The 10,980-nt window shown below is 34.8% G+C and overlaps 2 protein-coding genes across 3 annotated transcripts in view; both read left to right on the top strand.

Annotated features, from left to right (window-relative positions):
• The first annotated feature begins 8,131 nt into the window (after positions 1-8,131).
• Positions 8,132-8,632, top strand: LOC118734665. Its single transcript, XM_036464371.1, has one exon. The coding sequence runs from the start codon at positions 8,132-8,134 to the stop codon at positions 8,579-8,581; it is 450 nt and encodes a 149-aa protein (XP_036320264.1). The 3' UTR covers positions 8,582-8,632.
• A 713-nt stretch (positions 8,633-9,345) lies between these two features.
• LOC118733676 (ubiquitin-conjugating enzyme E2 S) overlaps positions 9,346-10,980 on the top strand; it is a 3,349-nt gene continuing 1,714 nt past the window's right edge. Inside the window, exons 1-4 of one of the 2 annotated variants that reach the window (XM_036463185.1) lie at positions 9,346-9,546; positions 9,661-9,951; positions 10,063-10,210; positions 10,552-10,871. In XM_036463185.1, the coding sequence (XP_036319078.1) occupies positions 9,943-9,951; positions 10,063-10,210; positions 10,552-10,871 (477 nt within the window). In that variant the 5' untranslated portion in view covers positions 9,346-9,546; positions 9,661-9,942. Of the gene's footprint in view, positions 9,952-10,062; positions 10,211-10,551; positions 10,872-10,980 lie in introns of both variants that reach the window. The other variant, XM_036463184.1, reaches the window with a different exon arrangement.

Raw genomic sequence — 10,980 nt, 5'->3', positions numbered from 1 at the left:
GTATGCATCACGTATCATCTTTATCCGGTGAAATAGTACCCATCCCAGAAGCGAGTGTCTTATGATCTGCTCTGTACGAGCTGTGAGCTGTTCAACTCAGCTTCAAGCTGATTTGCAACTGTTCTTGCAAAAACTTTTAGTTATACGTATTTATGGAGCAACTATAAATTGTGTAAAATTTACAAATAATAAATTAACTGAATTAAAAAAAAAATAAAAACGAGAGTATGAGTTTTTAGTAAATAGTATAGTGCTTACCATACGTTTTCGACACTCACATATTGATAATATTTGACCATTTATCTTAATATTTAAAAATATTGTATATTCTTTAACAAAAACCATATTAATCCAAGTTTACATCCTTGTGCAATATTAAAAAAAAACTAACAAACTTTCGTAAAAATGTCGAGCTTTTTAAATAGAATTTTTAGAAAGATTTTGGATATTCACTTTTGTAGTCCAATCAATTTTAATACAATAAAGTGCAAGTTTAAAGCATCTCCGACTTACTGTTGATTTTTGACAATTTTGTTTTTTTGTTTTTGTCAGTCATTTTCTTCTATACAAAGTATGTTGGACGATGGTTTTTATGGAGGAAATGAGCAAGACCTCAATCAACGGTAAGTCGGAGGTACATTTAACTTGGACTTTATTATACTAAACATCATGTTCAAAATAACGTAAAAACCTCGAGTATTTTACGAAAGTTTGTTGATTTTTTTTTTAATGTTGGACAAAGTTTGACACTTGGATTTATATGGTTTTTGTTTTTGTATGTATTCTGATAAACAATTAATTATAATTAAAAAATATTAAGATAAATGGCCAAATCTTGTCAATATATGAGTGTCGTAAAGTTATGATAAGCACTATAGTTGGCTCACCACAGCCTTTTAACTGCGACCTCTAAACATTGTCCATTGTCTACCAACGGGTGCCGTCTCGAAGGATCTTCTTTACAGCCTGATATCTAAGTCTACAAAGCGCTTCAAGGGTTCGAAAGTGGGAGAAATGATGTGTGTACTAATAGTTATACATACTTTACTGATACAAAGAGGATTTTATGCAATCTGAAAATCTGATTTTCTTCCAGATGCCATCCAGTATTATTCATCATCCATACATACATATACATGTCTAAGCCAGCGCAATCATTTATGTTTATGGGCTTAACTGTTTCTAAGTATGTTGTTAAAAAGCTCGTACAGTTTGTCATTCCATCGCCTTCAATATCAGTCGTCTTTGCGAATGGGATCATAGATTTTGAGTGGAATAGTTCTCCCATAGCCTTCTTATCTCATTTCGACATCGTCCACATTTCTGCGTCATACAAAAGAACGGGCATGATGAAAGACTTGTACAGCATAGTTTTCATTCTTCTAGAAGGAACTCTGCTTTTCAACTGCCTGTAGAGTCGAATACCTGTTGGAAACAAAGAGTTTTTCTTCCCTTGATTTCCAGGCTGAAATTCTTCGTAGATCCTAAATAGCTTGTCTGGCTTGCTATACCAGCCTCATTTGCCTCCTTATCTAAGCTGGAATGCTGCGTATATGGTGATGCTCTCAATACGCTATCCAACTTACAGATTCGGCTCGGAAAGGTCATTTCAAATTTGGACGGAATTAAAAGTTGCGCTCAACGTTACTCTACATAGCCGTATTGATGTTGCAGGGATCTCACTTTTAGACATGGCATCATGCTGTCAAAAGCGTTTTTAAAATCGACAAAAATGAGGTGTGTGTCGATTTGCTTATCTAAGGACTTTTCCAGGATTTGACGGACCGTGCAAATCTTGATAGTGATAGATTTATCGGGTCTAAAACCAGAGGACCTTGTATGAAATGGTACTTTCAGCTAAAAATCATAAAAGAAATTCTGTATTCCTTCATTGTTCATGAGTCATTTTCCAATAAAATTATTTAATTACCATTACTAAATACCATTAGTTTTGGAGATCTCTTCTAACTTATCGAAGTGATAGGCTCCTAAGCATTTAAGTCGTATTTTCGATAGTGCGGGACATCCCCGGTCTTCCGCTCAAGGCACTTGTTGTGCATAAACAGCCATCAGAATATGCCTCGTAAGCAATCCGATAAAAACTCTGCAATCCTTCTTGGATAGCCGCAACTAATACCGCTGTTTTCGCAGTTTTACGGCTGGTTAACCCATGACATCTAGCGCTGGTCTGCCTAATCAAACTGTTGTCTATTTTGTTATACACGTAATGGAGTGGCCTATGATTGTATTTAGTTTGTCTATTCAAGAGTGATACTGGTAGCGCTCTTGGCAGTCTCATCTGCGATTTCATTGCCCCATGTTCGGGGCACCCAATAGTTATGAAGCCTTCTGCTTGCGACCATCCTGTCGATGGCTTCATGGCTGCGAAATACGATTTTTACCTGAAATACTGTGTGAAATAACTGCCTTAATTGCCGCCTGACTAAATATCTACGTATTAGTTTACTTTTGAGTTAATTATTGTTTCCGTGTAGGCTAGCTCAGCCGCTATCCTCATAGCGAAAACCTCAGCTTGAAATATGCTGCACTGGCCAAGTAACCATACTGCCCCTGATGTTCAATTGCCGGTAGTATATTCCGGAACCCACTCCCGTTGCCATTTTAGAGCTGTCCGTAAAAATGTTTAGGGATCTACGGCTAGGTTTCATTACCTTGCGCCATCCCTCCTAATAAATCGCCATGCGAAACCTTCGTTCCCAATTAAAAGAGGGTGCCATATAAGCTGTGCGCTCTGTGTCTCTTGCGCCAATTCAGCTGTATCCAAAGGTCATGCAATTGAATTCGCTTATGGCCGCCAATATATTTATATTGAAAGTAGACCTCGAAGCTCCCGTTATGCACAGTGCAGTGAGGCGCTGAACCTTTTCCATTGGCCCGAGGTATGAAGACTTTTTTGCGGCATTCCACCACACAAAAGCGCCATAGAGTAGTATTGGTCTGACTATTTCTGTGTAATACCAATCCATGTGAGCATTATTTTGCTTGCATACAGGGCGCTACTGGTCTTCCTCACTCTTTCCTCAATATTGCCCCTCCGCAGCAGCTTTGATTGACAGCTCGATGATACCCAGGCTCGGGGTCTCTAAACTGGGACTTTATATTATTGTTGTGAAGAGTGTCAGGTCCATTTTATCGGAGTTAATCCCTAACCCCGTTCAAGATGCGCCTAAGTCAATGAATTTCAGCGCGCTATTCAATATGTCTAGCTTCTTCGCAAAGGGTGCTTAAATTTTTATTTGTGGCTATACAATTCCGGATTTTAAATCAATATTTTAAGTGCAAAGAATCACATATCCATATTTGTTAATAAAATGCAGATTTAAACCGTTAGACAAATAAATTTACCAGCAAAAAAATCTGATTTATGATGTGCTGCAGATTTCACGCTGCCGAAGCAACAAATATGTGGCACGCGATATCCGATATGTACTTACATAAGTAAGTATGTATATAGGTACGTACTTACATATCTACGATACTAGCCGCATATGTTTACATACTAACATATTTCAAGTAAGCATTTAAGCGGTTGTATGAAAAAAAAACGCCAACACCTTTTCCAAGTACTACTCCTACTTGTGGCGAATATTTTGCTTTCATTATACCAACATTTTATGCAAGAAAAGCGCAACAAAAGCATTTCCTGTATAGACGAACCAACAGTTCTTTTGTGTTGCATTTTTACTTCGCATTATTTACTACTTTAACAACTTTGCGCATAAAATTCCATGAACAATAATTTTGCGGTAATTCGCAAGCGGTGCCCAGTGACCAGTGGCTAGTAGCTGCCGACCACGCCAACACTCATTGCCAGTGGGCAAAATAATGTTTTTTCTTTTCGTTATTCTGCTTCTTCTACTGCTTCTCTAATTGCAAACAACTCGGCACAATCATAACAATAGTTAGTTGTAGGCAATGCAGTACATTACAGCGCTTTAATATCTGCTATGTAGTACCAAGTGTTAGAAAGCAGCAATTTTTGTTATGTAGTTGTTGTGGGGAGTCTATTTGATTATTTTCTATACTTAAGTGGGTATGTCTACCTGATTCGCAAGACTACTTCCCGCTTCTGTGCATTTCCACTTTATGCACTGTTGCCTACTCAGCTGAAAATCTACAACAACTACAGCAAAACAATAACATAATATGCCAACAATAATGAGCTTAACATCTTTCTACACGCTTTAGTTTAATTTATCTCATTGATCGCTAGTTTTGCAGTGAGTTACAGATCAGATTTTGGATAAGAAAGCAAAAATGCGTACATACATATGTATTAGTGTAGTCCTTAAAATATCAACATCTAAATTTTGCATGGAGCACCATTTTATTTTGTTGTACGTACACAAAAAAGACATCCCCGAAAATTTCAAAATTTTAAAAAATTTTTTAGGGGTCGCTACCAGAGCTTAAAAAATTTAAATTTTGTTAAATCGCATAAATGCAACTATATGATCAATTTTACGTATAACTGAAACTTATTTATTTTGTTATTTCAAAAAAATTTTATTTTTTCAAACCCCAAATATTTGTTTAAAATATTTAAATTATCGTGGATGTGTTTACTTTATACGTAGACCAGTACAGAATTGAGATGTTGATATTTTTTAAGGACCACCCTAATATGTATATAGTATACATGCATGTACCTACCAGCCTCAGATATGCGAAAGTTTCAATTGACGTTTTGTACTGTATAATTATAATTTTTTTTTTTGTATATAATTTTTAACCGACTTCACAAAAAGAAGAAGGTTATCAATTCGTCGGAATATTTTTTTTTAAGTATGTTACCGTATAACTTTGGATCACGTCAACCGATCTCTGTAATTCTTTTTTGAAGGAAAGTTGTTACCTCAATGGTGGTCCCATTCTAACTTGGTTTACATTCGATCATTGGATCATGAAGAGATTAACGATAATCTTAAATTTTTATATGAGAATTGAAGTCGGTTTTGTTTTTTGCTTAAAAATTACTTGTTTTAATTTTACTTTCCTTTGAGTCTTTTTTATGTCTATTTAGCCATTTATGTTTATTTTGTATATTTTTTTTATACGCTGTCGATGCCATTTAAAACTTAAATACGAATAATACAGAAAATTAAAAAGGCTAAAAATAATTATTAAAGCAAAATTGGGTACGGGCATTGGTTAGTGAGTAGATGTAAATTAAGCAAAAAACTTCAAGCAGAGAAGGAAATTATTTTGGTTTTTTTTAATTGCAGCCAACAAAAATTTCACTAAAAGTGCAGTCAAGTGTTGAATAATCGTTAGCGCCTTATAAATAGTCTCCGCTACTTTTTTGTGCCGCTATTTTTTAACACTCCTCTACCTCTTCACTATTCAAACCATGCACATACACTCTCTTTACGATACCTTGATCATGCCTGCCCGTCAGTCAATCAGTCAGTTATGCGGCAACGAAGTCATCAATTCATCACGCAAATGTTGTGCAAAATTAATTATATTCGACTTTTCAATAAATATGTTAGACAACAATCATTTGGCAGACAGCTTAAATATTTTACTAGCATTGACTTTTGCACAACCACACAAATGAGCATAATGAGCGCAATTATCTTTGTTGTTACAGTTGGTCACACTTTTGCTTAATTTTTCTTTTCGAAAACGTGTGCTACCATTTTTTAGTAGCTCCCGAACAGAGAAGCGCACTGAGTGTGATCAAACTGAGTATATCCCACTCACCGTCGATGATATGTTCTACTTACATTCATACTTATTGAAATGCCCTCGAACATCCTATCCACTCTTAAGTATGAGGTACATATCTATGATGCTCATATTTAACTACATACATGCAGGACGCGAACAGACTTCAATTCTTCTTGGCTTAATGTGCAAAGAGATGAGGGAAATATGTATGACTTATGAGTACTCATGTACATACGCACATTAAAAAACTTAAAAAAGACCAAAGTACTTAATTAAAAGTTTTTTTTTGTTTTTTACAAATTTTGGGTCGCTGCACACGAAAATAAGTTAAGAAAAATGTTCAAAGATTAGTTTTAGAAATTGCGACCCTGCTCCTGATCACTGCTCCCGAACCCAATTATTTTTGAAGTGCGCTCGGTTGGGTGTAAATCCAATCAACAATGAAAAGAAAACCCGATAGGATCACTGGGTTCTTATTCCAAACTCCAATGAAAGGAGAAAGCGACAGAAGAAGGGAGTGGATGCTGGGCGTGGTTGGACACAATTAAGAAAAAAATCAAGATTAAGACTAAGCTTAATATTAACATTAAGATTAAGAATAAGAATAAGAATTGAGAATTAATAATTACATTTAAAGTTAACATTACGGTTAATATTAAGATTACGATTAAGATTAATATTAAGAAGAAGATTAAGGTTAACGTTTAGAAAAAGGGTAAGATTAAATTAAGATTAAGAATTAAGATCAAGATTAAGATGAAGATGAAGATATGAGAGGATAATGAAGATTAAGGTAAAGATGAGGACGAAGCTGAATATGAAGGCTTAGATTAAGATTAAGAATTAAGAATCAAGAGTGATATAAAGTAGGGCTGTGCGATTATTCGATTACTCGACCAAGGTGCTTAATCAGTTTTCCGGTTAATCAATTACTTGATTAATCAAGATTTTGATTACTCAAAACGATGATTGTTACTTGATATATGATTACTCAAAAGAATTAATTTTGCTCGTTAAATGAGTTTGCTTTGGAAAATGCTTATTTTCTTTTTTACATTCTGTACAGGAAAAAATTATTTTTTGAAAACAGAAACGTTGTTTTCAAAGTATCAAGGAACTTCAACTGCTTTATATGTAAACAGTACTTTGAAATGTTGATTACTCATTTTACTCATAATGTTGATTAATCATAAAGCAAATTACTCATATATTTTTGTTTTTGGTTAATCAAAATCTTGGTTACTCGAGTAATTGAACTTTTGAGTAATCATAATTTCCAATTAATCGAATAATTGAGTTATTTACTTTATGATTAATTAAAATTTTGAATAATCAATTAATCGCACAGCCCTAATATAAAGATTAAGATTAAATTAAGTTTAAGATAAAATTAGATGAAGATTAAGATTAAGAATTAAAGCTAAGAGTAAGGTTAAGATTTATATAAGTATTCAGATTTAGATTAAGTTTAGCTCCTGAATTCAGTGTGTGGTACGTGTAACATCAAATAATGAAAACGATTTTTTGAAATGTGCGCTCGGTCGGGTGTAAGTCCAATCAGCGAAGAAATAAAAAAGCTACAGGATAATTGAGCTGTTATTTTCAAATTGAAAGGAAAGTGAAAGAAGAAGGGAGGGGATTGGTGGCGAAGTTGGGCAGACTTATGAATAAGATTCCGAATAAGACTAAGATTGAAATTAAAATTAAGATTAAGACAATATTAAGATTAAGATTAAGAATTAAAATTAAGATTAAGATAAGATCAATATGAAGATGCAGATTAATATTACATAAGTTTAAGATTAAGAATTAAGATTAAGATTGAGATGAAGATGCAGAATAAGATAATATTAACATTAAGATTAATATTTAGATTAAGAGTGAATTAAGGTTAGGCTTAATATTTAGATTAGGATTAAGAATTAAGAATAACATTATCTAAGATTAATATGAAGACGAAGTTTAAAATTGAGATTAAAGTTAAGATAAAGGGCCAGTTTTTCAGTGCACGGCTGTGGTTTGAAACTTAGTTTAAACGCCTAAAGTGGCTGGTTTAAACTAAGATTAGTCAATCAAATGTCAACCAGTTGTTCAGCTTAAACTCAGTTTACGTAATTTGAGTATAAACTGCTGCTTCTTACTAAGCAGACGAAACTAGAAAGGAACTTGAAGGCATGCAACTTCGACAGTGGTACAGCAAGCTTTGCCTAACCCGACGAAATGCAATAAACGGGGTGTCTATTACATTCGGGTACTGACTATTTTTGTAGCAAATTAATTAATAAAAAAAAAGCGATTTAGAGGTGTAGGCAGCTATCGATAGTACAATATAATAAATATGATAAAGTTCCATCCTTCTTTTGTCAGACAGTTTTATTTTCGTTTTTCGTCAGTTATTTAATTTAAAATTTCTCTATTGTTTTATAAAATATCGAAAATGTCCAAATGTCATTCCACTGGTGATTGGATGCGCTATGAGGCCAACATGCCTACACCAAAATCTATTACACACGAAAGTCTGGAGGCTGGACGGAAAATGGCATCAAACTTACGCATAATCGCTCGTAAGCAACTCAACTTTCAATCGTATCCGATGAATGACTTCCGATTTGATCTGCTGCAATTCGATAAACGTAAAGAGTTTCAAAATATTTCCACATACAATCGCGATTACATTGCGCCACATCCACCGAAATGTAGTCCGAAAAATGTACATGACGTAGAGTCACCAGATCCACTTTTTAATCGAAAGGCTGTTAATGACTTCGAAATGGTGCCATGGTCGGACACTAAGTTTATGGACGACAAATTTTTCAATGTTTCCGAGCAGCGAAAAAGAATCAATTTCTTTAGGCAATTACGAAATCGTAGTTTTCAATTTGAATAAAACGAGTAGAAGGAAGGAAATGCGAGACCGGAACATGTACATGTGTACATACAAACGTACATATGTAATAGGTACTTACAAACGTGCATGCATTACAAATAAAACTTAAGCTGAATAAATGAAATTTATTTAATGCTAATTACCTGTCTTATTTAAGGATTCTCCTCATGCTGGATGATTTAATGAAGTTTTTCTGAGCGATTTAGCTTTGGAAATTGCAAAGGAACGATTTCACTTCCGCAAAGCCCCACACCGAAACGCATTTACACACAAGTAGATTTTACAATTGGGATGCCCACTATAGTAATAAAAGTTGGTATCGCTTATTTTCTTTGCATTAAACACCAAGAAAGTAATATGAATTCACTATATCATTAATTTTTAACTCTAGTGACTCGTTTGCATACGAATTTTGTTCGATAAAGCGCGAAACTGTCATTTTGTAAGCAAAGCGACTCTGCATTTACGCTTCCGCGACTACAGCGCCGTCTGCTGGTAGAACATACGTAGCGCGTTTCCAAGATGTGTTTAATGAGCACACATGGTTGCATTTCGCGGTCTGTAAAAAAGCGGGGTTTTATTTTGTACTGGAAAAAACGCTCGTCGACTCACGCTTGAATAACACGTGCTAACAGTGGTTTTCATTATTATATTAAACATAAGAATTATTTTAATACATAAAATTTTATTAACAGAGAACATTTAACGGAAACATCGCCATTCTTCCAGACAACTCAGTGCTATCAATACTAATTTTAATAAAACTTCACTGCAACACTGTTTGTGTCGAGTGGGAAAAGTTTGTTTCGCTGGTTGACATTTTTCTTTTTGGGAATTTTGTTCGAAAACTGTAAAATTCTGGTTATTCGAGTGAAAATTGTTTAAACAAATGCGATACAAGAGGAAAATAAAAACGTGTAAACCCACAACAATAGTTTGAACTTGCACAAAGGTTGTTGAAAAAAGTAAGTGAAATATTACAAACAAATCGACGCCATCGCAGAGCTAGGCGCAGTGGCGGAAAATTGAAGGAAAACTAAAAAAGTACACATACATTTTCCAATTGCCCATTTCCAAAGACGGACAGACGAAAAGTGACGCTTTTAACACGGCGCAGGTTCGCTTTGTATTAAAAACGAGTGAGTGAGTGGTTGAGGGTGCAGCAAGCTGTCTGCGTGTGCGACCAAGGTGAAGGGAGCACGTAAATCATAGAAAAATTGTAACTAGCCGTGTTGCACAAGACGAATCAACAAATAAAACACAGGAGCAAAACAAAGCAAGTGGAAAGTAAGAGCATTGACAGCATCATCAGCCACTAATATTACAGCAATAGCAGCCAGCAAAAATCGAAAGTCATAGCCATGAGCTCGGTAAGTGTACTGCATCCCACATAACGTGCAACTGTTTACGTTGGTTATCATATTAAAAAAACACTCTTGTATACATTTCATGTTTCCTTCATTTTTCATGTGCTTGTGCAGATATCAAATGTGGAAAATTTGTCGCCACAAACCATTCGTCAAGTAATGAAGGAAATGCAGCAGATCAGTGAAACACCATTGGAAGGCATAAAAATACAAATAAATGACGCTGATGTAACTGACATTCAAGCACTTATCGAGGGTCCAGGTGCGTACGAGTGCATATGTATATAGTACTTAAATAGATACGCATTTTGTGGTTACTCCCGACCACTGCAATTACTTGAAATTTGAAGAAAACGTGACCAATAAGAAAAATCAATGCCACTTGTCCTTGAGACACAAATTGTGCGGCCTTGCCGAAATAATGCTCTAGTGCTGCGCTTGCAGTATTCAAATTTGCGAACATTTACATATTATATTTATCTAAACTTATATTGCACACATTTTGCTGGGCTTTATAGAAATGCGTATAAATTAATATGTAGTTAATTTGTATATACATACATACATAGGTACGTATAGACTAAATTTATAATTTAATTGCAGCTGGCACGCCATATGCTGGTGGAGTTTTTCGTGTCAAGCTAACACTCGGAAAAGATTTTCCGCAATCACCGCCCAAAGCCTTTTTCCTAACAAAAATCTTCCACCCAAATGTGGCGGCCAATGGTGAAATTTGCGTTAACACATTAAAGAAGGATTGGAAACCAGATCTCGGTATTAAACATATATTGCTAACCATTAAATGCCTTCTTATTGTACCCAATGCGGAATCTGCGCTAAACGAAGAAGCTGGCAAATTGCTACTTGAACGTTATGATGATTATTCTCAGCGCGCAAAAATGATGACAGAGATTCATGCTCAGGTTAGTATTTTCATGTATTATTTGATTTTAATATTTAGGGATAGGCCATAATAACATTTGCATCAGAATTAAACTTAAGCAGATCAAATATTATATTTGTTTTTTTTTT

Source organism: Rhagoletis pomonella, unplaced genomic scaffold (genome assembly GCF_013731165.1).
Source record: "Rhagoletis pomonella isolate Grant_MI unplaced genomic scaffold, Rhpom_1.0 Rhpom_scaffold_00002, whole genome shotgun sequence".
NCBI classification, from domain to species: domain Eukaryota; kingdom Metazoa; phylum Arthropoda; class Insecta; order Diptera; family Tephritidae; genus Rhagoletis; species Rhagoletis pomonella.
This window is presented reverse-complemented; position numbering and strand designations above follow the sequence as displayed.

What these genes read in the sequence shown, in the direction of transcription:
- LOC118734665 (XM_036464371.1), top strand. Translation starts at nt 8,132, where the DNA reads ATGTCCAAATGTCATTCCACTGGTGATTGGATGCGCTATGAGGCCAAC.